The following is a 21,145-nucleotide window of genomic DNA, read 5'->3' on the forward strand; positions in this document are numbered from 1 at the left end:
AGAAGATGATCTGCAGCACATAGCACTTCACTACTCTTTTATCCCCTAATGTATCCCACTGTGAGTGGAAACAATAGATAAACTTCTTAGTGGCAGCATTATTGCAACAAAAGGCCATGGGATCTGCAGCCCAAAGTTCACAGGCACAGGTATTATCTCTTGGTGGGATGATTAATATAACCAGAGAAAAATGAGACTTTTGGGGGGCACACAAGGAGCTCTTCTGAAATTATTTCCAAGTTAAAAACAAGCTGAGAGGACATGCTGAGAGTTTAATTAAAACATACTGGCCAGACCACCTCTGAAAGAAAAAGCATTTGGTAGCTGCTCTGCAGACAAGACTTTAATGAGGGAAGAGAATGATAAAGGGGTTTTGTCTACAGGAAAAAGAGATGGATCATTTATAACTCAGGGAGCAGTTACACAGGATAGAAAGGGAGGAAAGATTACCATATGCCAAAGAATTGGTATAAATCCTCAGACTCTGGTGGTCCAGCTGACTTAGAAATTTTAGCTCCCAATCTCATCTTTGAAAAGCAACCAGTAGCCCCTCCAGAATCAGGACTGACATATCAGAGAGAAGGTGACTATTCATGGAAACTGTTTCAGCATTGGTAATTGTACCTTTTTCTGATTTTTGTCCTTCAGAAATTTCTACGTAATTTCTGAACAACCTGGCAATTTCATTTATCATTTTTATGTACTGATTAAATATAAATATTGTGTACTGTTGCCATATAAGACATTACAGAATGAGACTGCAAAACTAATAATTTTATACTCTGATAATTTTTGTTTCCTCAGGTAAAATTTGAAGAATCTCACTGACAGATGCAAACAAAGCAAAACAAAATGAGCTGCTTGGAGATTACATAAGCAAAAGTTGGAGAAATGTTGCTCTTGCTCACGTATTCTAACATTTCTAGAATATCAGGCTTTTAGAACATAAACCCCAAATTTTGTGTTTTCCTTCTCCCGCTCTCTGAAATGCAATGTTTCTCTATGTAAATAAACCCATCAATTTCTCAATAGCGTGTCACATCTTCTGTTATGATGCTGCTTTCCAGTTTGTGTCTCTGCAGATCCTGAAGATTTAAAATCTTCACCATCAAAAAGGCTGTACAAAGCAGTTGAAACTTCAAAGTATGTGCACGAAAATGTGCAGGTCGTGAGAACAAAGCTATTCCAGGGAATTGACAGGTAAGTCAGCACAGACAGTATGGCTTCAGGAACAAAACCTGACTTTGGTGATGACCTACTGTTTAAAAATAACACCAGTGGAGCAGACTGGTTATGTGCATATTACTGTGGTCATCATATCCTGGTACAAATTATGTCATACTCTGCATTCAGGTTGAGCCTTTGAAGGGAAACTAGCTGGAGAAACCAACTATACCACTTCAGGCTAAAATCCAGAAATAACTAACATAACACTAAACCTGGCCCATAGAAAGAAATAATGAGAAACCGTAATAGTGCAGATCTACCCCAAAATCCAGCATTATATTTACTTTTTTTTTTTAATACAGTGAAATTAATAATAAAGAAAAATCAATAAAGTTTTATTATTATTAGGTTTCATCTTCTGTGGATTTGCACCTAAAAGTAAGGTTTGTAGAGCTGAAAAGCTTCCACTAACATAACAAGTGTCCATTCTTTTTTGGCTGTGCAATGTGGCGCACCAGCCACCCATGACTGAGATATGACCTATTTGGGGTGCAAAATTTTACATTTCCCATTACCTTTACAACATTTCCATTGCCAACAATCTGAGCACACTGCAAATCTGACACAGTAGATGAAGGAGTTGACTGGACTGGACTGTGCTGTTGGCTGGGTTTCTGTTCAGGTAAGCCGGCTGCTTTTCTTCTTTGGGCTGCAATCTGAGACAAAACATTATCTGCACTGCCACCTAGAACAAAAAACAGAATAAACCCAGTAAAGGAAACCATAATTTTGAAATGTTTGTTAACTCCCAAACATTCACTTTCATTTTAAAACTGACTGGATGAAGCATGAGACAATTGCAAGGTTCAGATCTCTCCAGTAGCTTCCAGAATAAAGAACAGAAATCAGTAGCAAAAGAGGGAAACCAGCCCTGTCTATATACACACTGAGCTGACTTTCATACCTTTGGACAGTTTTCATAAGCCACTTCACCATATTGTCTTCAACAACTACTAGGCACAATGTGTGCAGCTTTGGTTTTAATTGAAAACTGTTTTTTATTTCAAACAAAAAGTAAGCAACAGGCATAGGAGTCAGCTCTATGAATGCATGGTGCAATGAGCCAGCATCCACCTGATCCACCATGGGTGAATCCAGTAAAATCTGCATGAGATGGGCTGACCACTGAGAGTTCTGTAACAAATGTGAGGCTTCTTCCCTTATGTAGGTGTTTCAAGTCCAATCCCGTGTCCGCTAAATTTACAGAAGCTTTGCTTCTACAATGGTAGGAGCACTCAGAAAAGGTTTCATATCTTCTACCATCAGCACAAACACTAATTTTTTAACTGAATCAGATACAACTTACTTTCTTATTAAAAATAGTACCTGATCTGTTATGCAGTTCTCCTCCATGCCTGTTAATTCCTGCAATGTTATTAGATCCACCAGAAGAATGGGGAGAATGGTTGAAGTTATTGGAATTTGAAGGAGATGCTGGTCTTCTTGCAAATGTTGGCAATTTGACAGGTCTAGTACCTTTGCTAACAGATGTCTGGAAAACAAAATGAAAAATAATTTTTTCTTTCTTGATTGAGAAAAATAAAGAGCAAACTTCAACTGCTATTTTCTTTATCCCAAGTTCTGAAACTTGCACTGAAGAACAAAGGGGATATCAGAAAGAATCTTATTCTACATATACATATATACTGTACATATATAAATATATATATATGTACATATATATATATATATATATATATATATACTGAATACATTTATTCAATGAAATATAAATTACACCACATTAAGCCACTAATTCTTCTTAAGTTTGGCCACAAAAATGAGCATATATGATATACCTGAGATATTATATACACAGTACTATGAGCAGTGGGGAAGAAAAAAAAATATCACATGTGAAATTTCTTTCCTGCAGAATCCTGGCTTTGTCTCTCCCATCTTACAAAACAGCTACCACATTCCCATCCATCATATCTTTGTTTCTTACAAACTAAGCTGCAAAAAGTGACATAAACTTTCTCTCCACTAGTTGCATTTCTATATTCCCTGCAATCTAAAGAGCAAGCTGCACCATTTTACTGAGTTTTATTAAGTGAGGCATTACTGATCCAGCTATACACTACCCAAATTCTCAGACACATCCACCATCATTTCTTTTGCTTTTACACCATTGGCCACTGCCAGCCACTTGACATATGAGCTTTTGCAGCTAAGCTTTTTAATTTTTCTTATTCTGTTGGTCAAACCACTTCTTCCATCTCTGACTTACTGTTTCCCTCCTTCCTATACCTTCAGCAAGACCCTTCTTTCTTCCCGGAAGGACTGATGGCTAATCCCTACTCTCCCTGCTCCTCACTTTATACACATGCCAATTATCCAGCTAAGTTATTACAATCATCTTTTTTGGGATGATAAACACATACCTTCATGTTATGTCATTTCCTTTATTCTGCCTTATTCCACCCAAATCACCTCTACTGGTATTAAGCTAGCATCCACATAAAAAAAGGAAAGAGGAAAAAAAAGTCCTTCTAAATGTCTTCATTGTCCCATGTCTAGAACTGACGCTGAAACACAGCTCTGGACTGATCTTCTCTACATGTAATTATTACAGTCTACAGTTAGGGGAGTAAGCACTTGTCCTTTTTCTCTATGAAAGAGAAGGCTGTCAAGGTTGTTTAATTTCCTATCTCAAGACAAACCACCTATTTTTCTCTTGGTTTGCATTTTGACTGAAAACATTGTAAATCAGGCAAGCTCCTTCTATAAGAAACCAGAAATAATCAAGACTTTTTCCAGTTTTACAGTACTTCCAATTTAAGGCTGTGCCCCTTCAAATCCACTTGATCACTACTTGCTACAATTTTATCTATTGCTAATCTTTCAGAATATTACGTCTGTATATTGGTCTTACTGATATTTCTTCCCTCCTGCTCGGTTACTAAAAATTGAGCAATTTTCATTCTTTTCTACTGTCCCTGGTCTTTTTTCAAATCAGAGCAGTTTCTACCACACTGTTGGTGGTTCTGGTTAACAGCAAAAAAGAAGAAACAAACAAAAAAAAACCAAACCCAAAAACAAACCCCCAAAAAATCAAACCAACAGAAAACCCAACCAAATCAATAACCCCCCAAAACCAAACCAAATAAAAAAAAAGTTGTTTCACTTCATACAGAACTTTTGTTTTATTACGCTCCTCCCATACAGATGCGCGTTCTGCCTAAGCAGCACTGCTTAAACGGACAAGCCATTGCTGAAACAGTGGGTTAAAAGAAATTTCTAATCAGAAACAGAGTGGCTCACCAGTCAACAGGGCCAGGGCATAACACAGTATTTTCACATTTAGTTTGCTTACTATATCAGAGTTCCCACTGCTGTTAAAATCGTGCTTGACTGCTCTCTGTGGCCAGGCAGTTCTCATCTGTTCAGCTCTGCCATCCTTGCTGAGTCGGGTTCGGTCAGAATTCCAAAGCTCAAAGCTTGAGGGTGGTAAGAAAGGTGGTATCACTGCTTTCAGCTTATCACTGGGCAGTCTGGTAAATGGAGCACTACTCCTCAGCTGAGAAAGGGGAACAAAGAAAAGGGTGGGGGGGAAGAGTCACTTCTTAAGAAAGTTTACTGGAACCAGGTGATGTAGTTTCAAAATATTAAGTTAAGCAAAAAGATGAAAACACACTTAAAAAGAACAGAAATGAGACACAAAAGTACTATTTGAGGAGAAGTACAACACATAATAACACAAGAGAAACCAATGAACATTGTGGTACCCCTCAATATTATGCTTATTCATTTGATGCAATGAATAGAGCTCATTAAGTGGCAGAAACTGTCTCTTCCTTTACTGGGCTAAATATTGCTCACACTGACTTCCACAAGAATAACTATGAATCTCCAAAGAAATAACAATGCAGTCCTCTCTGTATTCCCAGACAGGATGACTGGAAACAGTGAGCAACTGCATGTTCCTGCTGTATGAGTACTGCAGAAAGAGACAAAAACATGTCAACTGATTTTGCTCCCTGAAGTTCTGTCAGTCGGTCATATCAAAAGTTCTTACAAAAGAACTCAAACTTCTTACAAAAGAACATAAAGATAATAACCAGCCGAATTTGATGACATCACCATGGAGTAAGCTGCAGGGGAATATAAAGCTACAGCATAATAAAAGAAGAAATAGAATAACACAAATACACCTCCCAAACTAAACATTTCATGGTTGCCTCTACTAGTAATTTCACACCTCCATTGTACCATGTTCCATCCATGTTCTCCTCACTTCATACTACTTGTCAGCAACTAAGCAGCTGTTCCATCTATTTTACTATTTCATTGCTGATCAAACAAAGGTATGGGCAACTCTTGAAAGAGGTCAGTACAGCTTCCACATCACACTACTTTTAGTACTTTCTAGTCTAAGAACTACTGGTATATCAAAGCCTATCAGGTCATGACCAGTGACTACAAACAAGCTCTTTTTCTAGAAGTGACTTGGACAGGAGGCAAAAAACTGCAAAAATTATGGGAGCTACATGACCCTCAGAATTAGGCTGAAACACCAAAAACACTGCGACATACCATAGTTGTCAATAATTCATTGTCCTTTTCTCCTTTCACAGTGTTTGCACCTGAAAAACACATAAATTATGTTATGTTGTTTATATGTTTCCACTTCTGTTTCTAAGGCTAGCTCATTGTTTTTAAACAATCAACAGTTTTACCCTCAGTACACACACAGTATGAGGATTTCTAGTGACACTCTCATGCACCTCAGCTAAAGTTAAGCCAAATCTTACTTTGCATTGCAGACAGTGGGGAATTTTTATGGAAGATATTAGCACTTTTCAGTGACTGGTCTTAATTTAATGGCATTTACTAAAAAACAGTAACATGGTTATATCAGTATTTTCCTGCTTAAATGCTACTGCACTCAGCATGACCAACAAGGAGTACAAACATCTCTCTTTCTACAGACTACAAACACGTTACATTTTTTTCACTTATATTAAGCTAAAGCAGAACTAAGCCAATAAATCAGAAATAATATCATCCTGACCACCCCACAAGAACTCATTTCCCACAAGACAACTCTGCCTTTACCACTAGCTTTGTTATTTGTGTTCCAAGCTGGAGCAGCATCAAGGTTTCCAGAGATGTCTGTATCACTCTGTGAGGGTACTTTTATAGTGGAATTTAATGATGGTTCAGTCTCATCCGGAAAAGGCACAAACTGATTAGAAGGAAATCCATGGCGCAATGTCTGAGTCAACTTCAGCTTGCGGAATCGATTGGACATCCTGCTCCACCAGGACTAGATTGAAAAGAAGACACAACAATTTAATTCCAACTAAAAGGAAAAAAAAAGAGGAAAAGAGATGTATAATTTAACAAGCCTTACAGAAACGATAATTTCACCAAGGGGTTTTTGAAATAAGCTAAAAAGCAATGTTAAAGTGGTTTGCAGTTACCAACAGAATCCTTCAGTGTAATTTGCATGTGTAATAATTATCTCTTCCCTTATTTTTCATCTGGAAAATATTTTAAAATGTTTTTCCACCATATCCAGAAGGCCAAAGTAGATAGAAATATTAGGGCAATTTGAATAGGGAATTTTTGCAGCTACATAGAAAATATTTAATTTTCCCATTAACTTCCAATTTCACCATCTATTTTTGCTCTCTCTGGAATCAATGAGTGCCATCTATATTTTTTGCTTTTTAGAGGTGTGCATATGAGCCTATGTAATCTGCATCAAAGCTTCTTGCCAAGATTTTCAAAAGCAGTGGCAAACTGGAAGAGTTCCGATAGTATTTCTGTCAAACTAAAGATCCACAATCCATACAGTGCTGCTATATAGATAATTTAACCAGACTGGGAAGACTATAAACTGAAAAACAGCAAGGCAAGGAATAGCAGCTGTGAAAACAACATAAACCTTAGGACTATATACCTATAACCTCCGTCCATACACATATCACATATGTGGAAACTGCTATGCAAAAGGACTTTGCTCAAAATAAAATTTATTCAAATATTCACATTTTTACAGACAGACAGTGCAAGTTGCTTCAAGTCTTCAGTAAGACATTCTTCTAGACTATACAAAACCTATGCCATTTGCACCAAAAATTATGTAGCTTCTAGGTAAATCAGATTGTAAGCACCTTCTGATTATTTCCTTATTAAGTTTCTCCTTCTCTTTCTGGAACACTTTTTTAAAAAACTAATGTTAAAGTAACAACACTTCCTCAGGGTAGCTTTAAGTGATAGCAAATCCAGGTAACAACCCTTTCTCACAATACGTATTCTTCTCTCTTCCTGGCATTTAGTATTTTTCAAATACTCACTGATACGTCTTTGCAACTTTTTTATACTTATCCTCTATGTATTAATCCTTGTAGCAGAAGACCATTAGAAACATTTTAGATCTGCACAGAGCATTAATAATGTATAGAGTTCTCAGACCTCTGTATCTCTTTGGTGTCACAACCAATAAAGATTTCCATTACTTTCAGGAACAAAGATCTGATGAAAAAAGGCAAGAGAGACAAATAGCTCTGAGAAAGCAATAAAACCCACAGTTCAGCATTTATTCACCTTCCAAAAGGAACTGGAAGTTCATCTAGTTTTAACATAGAGTACAATGAGCTTACAAAAGAGAGTGCTTGCACTTCTTGGTTTTGGTCACTGAAGCTACCTTGCTTTCTGTAAGAAAGATCACTTCTAACTGCCCATCATCCCTGTTACGCCTACTCACAGTGCTTCTGCTCCCTGAATATACACTCACACCACAAACTACCCCAAAATGGAGTAAACACAGCCACTATGTTACCAGAAAAAAACCACTGCTCTCTGGCAAGAAAGTAATGGCACTGGAGAGGTTCACCTTGTCTTCTGGTGTTCACAGTATGATGGTCTGATCTCTGGAGTTTTTAGTTTGCTGTTGTAGGAGTTTGCAGCCTCTCCATATACCCCTACCACATCACACGTGTACAGAAGGTGTAATAAAGGGCTTTAAATAGACTGAGGCATTCAAGTAACAAAAATTCATTCCTAGTTAAAAATAGTGTCTATAAAAAGGCTGAAATCTAGCAACAGTGGGAGAAGTCAACAGTATCAAAGAACTAGGAAAATGGTGTTTCCATTTTAGAAATACCTTAGACATTTGTAAAAATGCCAGGAATAAAAGATTAAGGGAGAGAACTGGAAATCTCTGCCCTCAAACAATTTTAATCTAGAAGAGAAACTGAATGTGGTAATTCACACTGCTCTAAGACTGACATTGAGAGTGTAATTTGCTGAAGAAGAACAGGCAAGAAGAAAAAAAAAGGAAATAAAATTTTTGCATATGGAAAAGGGACAACTTTGGTTTTGAGGCTGTTGGGAGGAAAGGGTTAAAATCAAATAAGAGGAGAGAAGGGTTCCTGCTCAAAGTGACCTTTCAGCTGGGAATGTGAAAAATGTAGGTGTGGAAAACTCCATCAATTATGCTTAGTGTTGTTCATCCTCTGCCTGACTGGAGAAGTAGAATTTCTGTGTGGAGATAACACACTCTCATCACAGTCACACCCAAAGCCCTTACTTATAGGATGAACTAACCCTACTGGAGCCTCGGTCCCTGGGTGTCTCTGGCATCCAGCTTTGTGGCTGAGGTAACAAAATAAATCTTCTCCTTGCATTTCAGCAGTGGCTTGGTGGTTGCCTTGGTTACCCACCCATGTTGATTCACACAGAGGCCATGAAATGGTAAGAAACAAAGCAGTTAACAGTTCTTGTGGGATAGAGGTGAAGAATGAGATCATGAATATCCACTATGTTATCAGCAGGTAAAGGAACAGGGGCCAATATTGCGCACAAATTAAAAATAAAAGAAACACATCGCAAAATAAAAAGTCTACTGGTTAATGACAAAAGTGCTCAAAGAGGTGAGACTGCAAATCATTTATTTTTTTTAAACTTCCTAAGCAGCCTAGCTGTAATCAGGTATTTTGGTATGAGTACCATTAACAGGAGGAAGGCAGGAATATAAGTGCATTTGCTTAAGACAGTAAGAGTATTTAAATGAGCTTACACAAATTAGAACTAGACAATATTGATTAAAATTACCCCAGATTAATTATAGGCAACATGACCTCTGAATAAATATTATCCTCACTAAAAAGTATGGAAGAAGTTACAGAAATCAGGTAAAAGTCAAATATACAATCACTGAAAAGGGAAAATCTGAAAATTTACTGATCAAAATGCTTACCATGAAAAGGCATAACTGAAAAAACTTCATATGTCATCAGAGCTCATAAGACACAGCCAGCAGAGGTTTGTTGAAAATAAACTCTACCAAATTAATCTCTTTTTAACAGAATAACCAGTTAAGTGAGCAGAAGGGAGGAAAAGTTGGAATGCAGCTTGACATTATTAAAGCTTTTACTGCTATTCCATGTAGCATTCATCAAACAATTGAGAAAAATATGGTTCAAGTAAAATTAATAAAGGGAAAAGACCACTGCCAAAAAATGAGACAAATTGCAAACTATTTGATCTCAAATTGGGAGAACATACTTTGTGCAATAGGTTTGGGAATGTTCACTAACAACTGCAACAATGAAACACAATATATTTTTCCGTAGTCTTAGGAAGACATCTATCTAGACAGTTTTGTAATCACCTCTAACACTCTAAATTTAAACACTGCCAAACTGACATTTTTCAGTGGAGGTTCAAGTTGGCATGTAAGAAGAAATCAAGTGTACTAATGTAGGAAAAAAAGCAAGGAAATAAGCAGGTGTACTAAAGAAAAAAAATCAATCACAGCATAGCAGAAACTCAGTATAGATGCACAGTGTTACTGCTGCTGCAAAAAAAAAGTGAATTTCACTGGTAACAGGAAACACATCTGTGATGGAGATTTTGTATGCCACTAAGTGATACTGTGACCCTGGTCAGAATCTCACCACTCAGTTTAGAATCCTCATCTTGACAGATAACATACAAACTAGAAATAGTCAAAAGTTTAGGAATCAAAACATACAAACAAGGAAATTTGCATTAATCAATTTTGTTTAGACTAGAAATAAAAAGATTAAATATGAGAGTTCTCTAAGTATTTATACAGTTCTTACAAAAATGAAGGTGACCACTGAACAAGACTCAATCAATTTAATGGGTAACAAAAGAAAAAATGCAGGCGGAAAAAAATTCTGACCCAAAAAAGCACCAAGCAGTGGAACTGGGTGCTGATGGGTAAACCATGGGATCAGGGGATCTTCTTCACCACAACGAAAGAAAAGTGAACTGAATATCTGTCAAAGATGTTCTTGGCATATTTATTCTGCCTCCTGATGCTAAGGCAAGTGAGCCTCATGAATTCCCTCTCACTCTCACATTTCCATGATCCTGCAGATCCCACATTCAGTCATTCGCACTGACCTAGACAAAAAAATGTTGTACTGGTTAAATTGCCATAGGTATCTTTTGTTCACAGTTCCAGCTCACCACAGAGCAGTTGTCCACACGGAAACATCGTTGCTACAAATCCCAGGAGAGGTCTCCTCACCACAGCCCTCTCTTGATATGCCGGCCCAAAGAGACATGACTGTTATGACATTGCCCTCCAGCCACAAAATCTGAAAATATCATTTTTACCCTTTTGGAGTATTTGTAAGAAGAGTAAGATATGTAAGATACTCATGGTCAGACAGGCTAATTAGTAAAGCATTAAGAAGTGATGGAAGAATGGATAGCATAGGCTTACAGGTTGTATTTTTAATAGAGCTATACAGAATACAATTTCTGCTGAAAAAAAGGTTTGATAATGACTAGTAAGCACTGTAATACTCTGTAGCTTTGAGGCCAAATACTTCAATATTCCAGAATATTAAATTCGTGTCAATAATTGTGTCTGTATCCTTATCACCGGCAAATAGTTAGGTTTTTTTTTCACCTCACAATCTTTTATGATCATAATTCAAGCCTTTGTGTCATAACACTGTAAGGGTTGCAATCCAATCCATTGTTGATCTGTATTCCATAGAGCCAAAAGCTATTCTGACAATTTCCCATCTAAGTAAAATAGCTCTGTCTAAATTGACAATGAAGTTGTATCATATTGAATGATAGCATAATCATATGAAAACAACCACATGTTCCTACATAGTTAAAACTTCAAAACAGATTTGAGCTAAAGCAGAACTTTAAATGGTCTTTAAAATTCATGTCAAAAATAGCCTGGAAATTAACATTACTTTCTTCAAGATCCTGGTAATATTTATACTTAAGGGATGACATCATGGACTCCAGAAAATTCTGAGGTACACTACGCATACACCATAATTAAAGATTATTCACTAAACAAAGTGATGCCCCAAAACAGGCAACAACAATGGCAACAACAACAAAACTAACTTTTCTTCCTTCTCTTTTGCAGTCAATGAAAGTTGGAGTATCTTTGTTTAGTTGGCATACACTTACTCTAACTCCATGTTGTTTCCCATCAGTTTTGATTTAAGGATACAGTATACCAGCTGACATGTAAGCTTGAAGTGCACACTCCTCCACAACTCTTCATATTAAAATCTCTGCTATAATATTTTTAATTTTCAAAGTCAATTGCCTGTTACCATTTATGGAGTCTACCCTCTGTCCAGATTTAAAAGCAAGATGTGAGAGTCTGTCCGAAATCCTGCATCTTTCTGCCTCACGACTGCCAAAAAGACCACCAAAAAATCTGCTGAGCCAGTGCAGGGTGGGGAAGTTGTGTGCCTACCTGTTTCCATAGGTGGTTACCTGTCGACTTCATGGGACATTCTGCCCCCTGATTCCAAACAATGGATCTGGACTCCCCGCCTCTCGGCCTGGCTGGCTTTGGACTGTGCATATGGCCCCTTTCCAACAAGGAGACCCCCCCTGGCCTGCTTTCAACCATCGTGACAAATAAACGGAGATGCGGGCTTCTTCATCGACGGATCAAGACAAGAAGACCCTGTATCACCAGACCCCCGTGTACCTTCTTCTAAAGACTGGGACTGAATTACCAAAACTTGCCCCCCCCCCAGCTCGGTGGTGGGGAGGGAGAGCTGTGCTGTTGGGAGGGGGGAAAATTGCCCAGAACCGAAGCGCGGGCACTGAAGCACAAAAACAATGGTACAATGGTTTCTGTTAGCCATCTGGACTCTGAGTTTCTGTTAGTCATCTGGACTCTGAGTACCTGTACCCCGAGTTCTGTGTTTCTTCCCCCCTTTCCATGATTTTCGGTTGTAAAACCGCTTCCCTTCCCCCAACGAACAACGGTATAATTAGGATCCCAGAACAGCTGTCCTTCGAGATCTCCCCAAGACCTGGTACCCTGCTGAATTTCTGACGGCTGGACCGCGAGGATCAAGACCACGGTTTTGGTAGCTATGACCCATATCCCTTCCCTTTCCTCCCTCTCTTTCCTTGTCTTTTCCTCTTCTCTCCGGTTCCCCCCTTTCACCAACGCCATTCTGCTGTGATTTTCAATAAAACTGTATCTGATTTGTTGCCGTAAATCCTCTGTGCCTTTCTGGTTATTTTGCACCCAAAAAAATCAACCCCGTCATCTGCACCCCCCTGGGTCGGATCGGGACACAAGATCATAATGGAAATTGAGTTCCAAACTTATGAACATGGTACCTTGCACTTAATCATGAGATCTATTTCCAGGCACTGAAATGCTTCAATGCAAATGCCTCAATGCCTTGCTACCTGATGAAAAGGAAGTTGAATACGTGCTACACTCCACAAAACCAGAACACACTGTCAACACACACAACTCCCCAATAAACCCAGTTACATATTAGATCCAAAACACTTCTTAGCAATTGTTTTTTCTGCTTATATATTACAGGAATTAATGAGTTTTTATCAAGAATGAATATATTTACCTTTAGGCCTCCTTTGTCATCTGGCAAGATTGGGACATTTAAGGATTGCCTACTTCTGGAACGAGGCAGAGATGATCTGTTGTTCACTTTATTCTTGTCTTTATCTACTTGCATGCATGCTGATGCCAGTAACCTTACAAGCTCTGTATCTAAAAGGAAGCAAATTAAGATAATGTTTGGCCTGTTTTGCTTTCCCAAATTACAACTGATGCACTGACATTTTCCCTGTAAATCACATTTAAGTAGCAATTGATCTACCTCTCACACACAAAGCAGATGAACCCCCACACCTTTCTTTCTTGACCTATTTTCCCATGTCTTCTCCCCAATTTGGGCTGCAGTTTTATCATCTCTCTAAAGGTATTTATCAATATAAATAAATAAGCATGCTACTCAGCTGGAATCAGTCATGTGAACCAAGTGAACTGCCCTCTCACACTTTGTACAAGTTAAGAACAATATTGAGATGTTCCCTTTTCTCACCTGGCACAGAAGAGAGTACAGAAAAATGAATATTCTTTCTTCAAGTGTAGGTTGAAGCGTAGGTTGCAGAAAAGAAGTTCAAAAGTAAATCCCAAAGAGAAAGAAGATGTTCAGCCTGGACAATGAAGGGACTGAAAAGAAATGGTAAGAAAAAAGATGGACAAAAAAGAAGTAAGAAAAAAGGTAAGAGGATGAAAAAAGAACAAGCATGACAGGAGACAGGAAAGCAAAAAAAAAATCTGTAAATCTGCATTTTGTACAGGAGTCAGGTAGGATTTTCAGAAAGGCAGAGAACTGAACAAGAGAGAAAGAAGTAGCGAGACAAACTATTCTGTCACAGAAGTTAGTTCTAAAATAATTCTCTGTATTTATTGTCTAAAATGTTGTACTATTAGTGATCTACCTTTGACACAGAAAACAATCTGCTAGTAACCATGACCACCATAATGCGTAAATTCAGAGACTTCATCAGCACTAATGGGTTTTGGCTTCAGATAAATCAATTCAGGTACCAAGGAAGGTTAACAATAACAAATTATATATGTAAAACAAATTGCAACAAAACCTAAATGTGTTTCATTCAAGCCTCCCCAAAGCAGGCTGTCTTGTCCTACAGCACTCCCACACAACCTGAACCCTGAGGTGTGATTTATTCTCAGCCTTTACAGAATTAGCTGGAGGCTCAGTCAGGAGTTCCCTAGTTCTGTTCCTACTGTGCTCTCTCTGTCCTGTCCCTTTGCTGCTCTTTGTCAAGGGGCAATTTCTAGCTCCAGCTCATAGCTCTGTGCTTATTACACTACAGAATACCAGTGCCCCCACAATCAAATGCCACACAGCTGGCTCTGGTGACACAAACAGCACAGTTTTCAAGCATCTTCAGAACCAAAAGCAACAGGAATGCACTAAATCTGTTATCCCATAACCATATGCACTCATCTAATCAATTAACTCAAACCCCACCATTTTCAGACAGTGTCCTTTCTTGGTCCAGTCCGGCCTAGACATGAGAGGACACTTCCTAGCAACTGCAATGTATTTTCTAGATTGGAAGGAATGTATATTTGTTTATATTGTACATTTCTCCACAGCATTTTGAAATAGCATACCTGGATCATTCAGCAGCATTATCAGGTCAAAAGCTGTGTATCCATTTTTCGCACGAAGGTTAACATCAGCTCCTTGATTTAACAAGTACTTTACAACATTTTTGTTTCTTTAAGGAAAGAAAAAAAGGCATTGATCACATTGAAGAACAAGTAACTGAAGAAAGAAGCTCCCAATACTCTATTTGCAACCTTTTATAACACTGTTCCTGAAGCAGAGGTCAGTTTTACACATTCTACAGATAACAGTGTAAAATTTGTTCAGAAGCTCTTCAAAAGCTCCCACGAGTCCTTTATTAGTCATGTTTACTCAGTACGACTTACATTAATCAACATGCAGAAAGCTAGCCTTAAAAGCACCATTTGAATATCAGCTTCCTAAGCTAATCCTTTGGAAGTGACTGCAGTATGTTGCTAAACACCTTTCCAATGAAAGCCATTAATGCCTAGGGCAGAAAAGCAGATGGAACGACAAAGGACATTTCAGTAGTCATCGCATGCCATCACTAACACTTCAATGCAACCTAATTTTCACAACTTGCACATTAAGAAATTGCATACAGAAAAGCCAAATTGACTGAAGATAACTTATAAACTTCAAACAGTACTTCACCTAATTACAGCTATAAATTTTGTAATTGAGAGGGCACATTATCAATTCCCTGAGGTGTTTAAAATGCAAAAACAATCAGCATTAAATGTCAACCAACACAAACACCTCCAACAAAAACTCCTCAAAGCTAGCTGCATAAAAGACACTCACCATCCTGCTCCAGTTAGCCCCTCTCCCCTCTGATACACCTGAGTAAATAAGCAGAACTGGCCTTGTGAGTTAAAAACAATACTTCAATTCAGTCTATGAAGTAACTGAACAGACAACAAAGCTAGGGAAAATATATTTAATATTAAAACTCTTTACAGTGACTGACCTTGTATAAAATCAAACTCTGACACGCATCAGCAACACAGAGAAAAAACATTCTCAAGCATCAACAGGTAACTGCAAATTCTAATAATGAAGCTGAAAAATGGATCTCAACATCTCCACTTCAGAGCATCATTTCTTATTCAGATTACATTTCCACTCCTGAACTCACTCCACATAAAATCAACCTGAAATGGAGGATGACTGTTACTCCTCTCTTCTAACAAAAATTCTGCTTATCCTTCCAGAGCTCCTCTGCATATTTCCTATTACTTTCCTACTCTTCTTTAAAACTATCATCCCTCCATCCTGCTTTCCAGTCCTGCACCTTGCGAGGAGACAGACACACAACTTTTAAGTGCCTCCGGCTCAGAGAGACCTTGCCTGCTCCTTCCTTCAAGCCCTTCACACTATCGTTGGTCCTGAGAAAGGGTTAGCTGAGGTCCTGTGGAGCTCAAAGATTTCCAGATGTTATGAAAATTTGCAACTTTCCATGCTAAGAAAAAGGCTCAGATGCACAGTATAGAATTACAAGGATAAGTACTATGCACATGAGGTATTCCACCCACACCGCGGCAGTGCGAATGTGGCTTTACACACAATGCTCTTGTATATTTCAAGTGCAGTACCTCCACTTGTACTATGATTGCTCATCATAGTAAAACTTAGCACAGCAACTGTACTTCTGCACCCTTCATGCGGCTGCTGCTCTTCTACTGATCCAGATGTCCCTGGAGTCAGTCTTGCCCTCATTACTTACCTATGACACCATACAACACTGAGTGAGTTTCATAGATGGCTGTGATGCTGGGATTATCTTGGGTGACTAGGGACATCTTTTACCCTTCATGGATAGCTCTAAGTTCCCAAGAAGTCACACCCTTATTTCCAGGGATGTCCTTCTGGTCTTTTCACTGAGCCAGTGTCCTTTACACAGCTTTACATAAGCATGAACGACACCAAACACTCCTAAAATTCCACTACCTCAAATGTTAAGCATATTAACAAAATTAACTTACAAAGTTTCAAACTTACAAAGTTGACTGATATATTAGGGAAAAGACTTTTCATAATCCCATCCTCCAGTAAACTGAACAGCCAGTATCTGAACACGTGCTGGACTAGCTTTTGTATGTGCTTCCACAAACAAGTACCTGAGTACCAGCAAGGGGACATGCTAGCAGCCCTGCCCATCACTTTGTGCTGGCTGCTCCTATTCCAGCTGTGTACTGTGTGACTGATGATAAGCGAAACAGCTGCACCAGAAAATCTGATCTTAGTGCATTTCTGTCACTACTATCAATAAAGGTCCCAAGAACTTCTTCAGAAAAGTTTCACAAGGCAATGACAACTTGACCTCCTATTTTCCCTCTTTGTTGCATTTACATAGTCCAAGGAGAAATGCTGACTAAAAAAAAAATGGTGCAGAATACCTGCCTTTATACAATTAATGCACTACCACTTAAGAGAACCTTCACCTTGCTGCAGGCCTTATCTACAACAAAGAAAAGTTCACCTTCCTGAACTGAATATCTTGTATTCAAACAATGTTAAGTATATGATAGATATCACATGTGAAGTACAAGCCAGGGCAATTTCTGAGGTCTGGCTCTTAAGCAGCTACTTGGATTTACGAAGGAGCTTTACAGAAAATGACAATTATTTTGGTTGCGTTTCCAGAAACTCAATGAAAACAAAAGGCTGAACAGGAGAACATAGAAATGGTTTTACGACTAGAAAATGTGGTACGTGGAAAGCTGATTGCCTTGAAGTTTCACAACTTCATGTAGACTTACAACCCTGGCAGGAGGGGTGATAGAATTTTTCACAATATTGAAAAACATCAAAGGATGGAAGCTGAAGTATGCACCAAGGCTCCTGGGGACTGCCTGGAGCACTATGTTCTCAGTACTTACTAAGCTTGCTTCAGGTTCCCAAATGCTTTACTCATTCTAAAATCCAAACATCACAGAATCACAGAATAACCAGAGTTAGAAGGGACCCACAAGGACTGTTGAATCCAAGAATGTTGAATCCCTGCACAGCACCATCCCCAAGAGTCACACCATGTCTCTGAGTGCTTTGTTCCAACACTCCTTGAACTCTATCAGACCTGGTGCTGTGCTCACTTCCCTGGGGAGCTCTTTCCAGTGCCCAACCACTCTCTGTGCGAAGAACTTTTTTCTAATATTCAACCTAAACCTTGACACTTCTGGCCATTTTCTCAGGTCCTGTCACTGATCACCACAGAGAAGATGTCAGTACCTATCCCTCCTCTTCCCCTCATGAGGAAGTTGTAGACTGCAATGAGTTCTCCCCTCGGTTTCCTCTCCTCCAGGCTGAACAGGCAAGTGACCTCAGCCACTCCTCACACAGCTTCTCCTCAAGGCCCTCCACCATCTGTGTTACCCTCCTGTGGACATTCTCTAATAGTATAATGTCTTTCTCATACTATGCTGTTCAAAACATGATTCAGATCTGCTCCAAAAAGCTGAGGGCAGTGCAAGAGCCATGAGAAACTGAGGTCACGAGTCTCTTAATTTTTTTTAAGATCTCTCTGCTTCTAGAGTCAGTATCAAAGAGGATTTTTTCTATTGGGACATAAGAAAAATTAAACTTCTTTACTGCTAGACATAAAGAGAGCACATATCTTACCCATGGTACGTGGCCTGCATTAGTGCTGTCCAGCCATGAACATTATCCTGCTTATCAATGTCAGCCTTCTTCTCAACAAGGAACTGAACAAGGGGCAGCTGTCCTGTTACAGCCGCAATCATTAAAGGAGATGCACCATCAACAGTGGTAACATTAACCTGACTCAGATCTTCATCAATGATCTCTTTAACCAGCTGAAAGTTTCCTGCAAAACAGGGATAAAACATAACCAAAATGTTAGTTAATTAGTACATCTTTCCAGCTGACATAAAATTGCATGAGGCACTGTATTTTCCTCATTTTCTCTACCTGTACACTTATGGCGCAATCCCATTACAATAATTATTTTCTGAAATGAACTACTAAAGAAGGTTGTATAAACTCCAGTGCATCCTGCATGTGAAGACACAAATAGGGAATATTTCTATTAAATTGCCATAAAATGATGTCCTGTTAAGAAAATTAATGATGCTCAGGCACCATGATTTTTCCTTCAAAGATCCCTGTTCCATTTCCACATGCTGCAATCACAGAATAAATGACTTTAATATAAAGTAGGTGGGTACAAAGGCACTCTAAAATGTGGTGGACGTCATCCCTTGCCTTAAACAGGTAGAATAATGCCCTGTCTCACACTGACTGGTAAGTTCCTCTTACAAAGATAGTTCACTGATTCTAGAAACCTTTACTGATAGAATTCCACAACCTCAAAGGAGTTTATTCCAGCATTCAACTTTCTTATATTCTGAATTATTTTTTTTCTGCCTCCAGTATTCGAACTACACCTCCAATACAAAGCTTCCCTACTCCTTGCTCAAGAGTAAAGTCATTTGTTGTCATTAGTCAGCTTTACAGTTCCTTAAAAGTTAATCTAATTTTCAGGTTTCCACATAAAGGAGCTGGTAGTCACTTGAGTTCTTGTCTAGATTACAAAAAGCAGTATGAAATATGTTACTGAATATATTTGAACAAGGTTGGGGGTTTTTTCCTAAATCTTGAGGTAGGGCTGCTTTTAAAAATCGTATGAGGTAGTCAGGATTGCCTTAAACAGAGAGCTCAAGCTCACCTACATCCTGTATTTTTCTGATGTCCTATGGCAGGCAAAAGCAGGGAAGAAGAGAAAGGAAAAAAAAACTCTGTGACTGTGTGTACCACCACAGGAACAGGGGCAAGAACAAGCAAATCATCAACTGCCATGCAAATGGAAAAATTTTCACCTTTAAAAAAATCCCTTCAGATGGTAAACTGCTTCATAGCATAAGCTGCTTTCAACTCAATCACAGGCATGAACATTTTCCTTGGAAAGTCGTCCAGAACCCCAGACAAACCCTGCAGCCACTTGAATGCACTCACTGAAACTGACGCCCACCAATGCCACTCAGCTAATTTCTTGGAACTGGACTACTTTTTGTATGTTCCAATTTGGTAAAAGACAGTGGGTGGCTTTTTTAACACAGACCCAGAGTACTGACCTTGTTAAACAGAAACCCTGGAACCCACAGAGACACCAGAATTTACTTTGAACCCTGGACACTCCTTAACCTAATGAGTTGCTTTTTTAACAGCAATGCCATCCATAGCCAAATAAAAAAAAGCCAAAACCCAATGTGCTGACCAGTATTCATTTGGCCCCTCCTGTGCTACTCTTCTGACCCAGCACTAACATCTGTAAATCTCAAAAATCACAGGGGTACAAGAAGGGCACATGGTCACTCTAAAAATCTAACAGACTTCAGGTTTTCCCAGGAAGATGTTTTGGTAGCTCACATGTGAAGAGCAGGAACAGAAAAATCATGTTTCCCACACTAGCAAACAGACATGCTCTGAAATTAGAAAAACTAGACAGGGTGGAAGAATCATGACAGTACTTACCCATTTTCAAAGCATGAAAGACATCAGGTTGCCTCTTTTCTGCATCTGAAAGAAATATAAACATTTCTATTAGCAATCAAAAAATAGCAAAAATCTCTAGTAGAATTTTTATACAAAAAAGGATTAAAAATTTAAAGTACTATAAAACATATGTTTAGGCATATATTTAGTAAGAACAAAGAAAGTATTGACAAATTCTGTATTACCTTTGGGAAGAATGAATCACCTGTATAGCTCTCTGAGCAGAGCTAAAGCTAGAAACTATAATAAGGCACCGGTACAGGCTTTTCAATTTCCATTCTCCATCAGGAAATTGTATTTGGAAACTCTTTTTTTCCTGCCTGGAAATCTAAAATGTCCACTAAAGAATTACAGTATGGCTTTGTGATCTGGTAAAATCACCTTTACAACAGTGAATACTCAAATTGTATGGGATTATTTTAAAAGGTGACTCAAAAGGAGTTTTACAAGCTGCTCCAGTTTTATTTCCTCTTGAGTATTTCCAGGTTAATTTGTAAAGGTCACAAAAATAATAGTGTCAATTTAACTATGCAACTTATTACTTGTGAATTAATAGTCTTCAGCTCTCAGATAATCATCCCCATAATAAGAAATCATCCCCATAATAAGAACTGTAATTATTACAAATTGTAATATTTTGAGTGAAGAATCATTCTTTTTACATGGCTTAACAGTGCTTTGAAAATCCTGACACTATATAAGATGAGGAAAAAATAGTGACATATTTTTCACCTTCCACTCAGGTCAGAAAATACCATCCTCTATCTTCCCAATTATTACTGACAAATTATTACTACAGAATCAATGGGGTAACAAAATGTTATGGAAAACAAGGAGACACTGAGAGATTTCGTGAGCCCAATTCCGGCATTTTTATGAAATACAGAAAAGGTTTATGTTCACAGCTTTACTTCAAAGGAAGTCACCTTAATATGCTGAACAAAAGCAGTTGCTGAAAAGCCCAAAATACTCCAAGAAACTCTTATTTTAAGGCCAGGAAA

General features: G+C 38.4%; 1 protein-coding gene across 1 annotated transcript in view; it reads right to left on the reverse strand.

Moving 5' to 3' along the window:
* Nucleotides 1–21,145, reverse strand: part of ANKS6 (ankyrin repeat and sterile alpha motif domain containing 6) — a 38,616-nt gene that overhangs the window by 15,042 nt on the left and 2,429 nt on the right. The window contains exons 2-10 of the mRNA XM_031055668.1: nucleotides 20,124–20,168; nucleotides 18,252–18,456; nucleotides 14,675–14,781; nucleotides 13,086–13,234; nucleotides 6,286–6,496; nucleotides 5,764–5,813; nucleotides 4,544–4,747; nucleotides 2,554–2,719; nucleotides 1,743–1,912 (exon numbers count right to left, since the gene is read on the reverse strand). Coding sequence (XP_030911528.1) covers nucleotides 1,743–1,912; nucleotides 2,554–2,719; nucleotides 4,544–4,747; nucleotides 5,764–5,813; nucleotides 6,286–6,496; nucleotides 13,086–13,234; nucleotides 14,675–14,781; nucleotides 18,252–18,456; nucleotides 20,124–20,168 — 1,307 coding nt within the window. The remainder of the gene's footprint in view (nucleotides 1–1,742; nucleotides 1,913–2,553; nucleotides 2,720–4,543; nucleotides 4,748–5,763; nucleotides 5,814–6,285; nucleotides 6,497–13,085; nucleotides 13,235–14,674; nucleotides 14,782–18,251; nucleotides 18,457–20,123; nucleotides 20,169–21,145) is intronic.

Source organism: Geospiza fortis, unplaced genomic scaffold (genome assembly GCF_000277835.1).
Source record: "Geospiza fortis unplaced genomic scaffold, GeoFor_1.0 scaffold206, whole genome shotgun sequence".
Lineage (NCBI taxonomy): Eukaryota > Metazoa > Chordata > Aves > Passeriformes > Thraupidae > Geospiza > Geospiza fortis.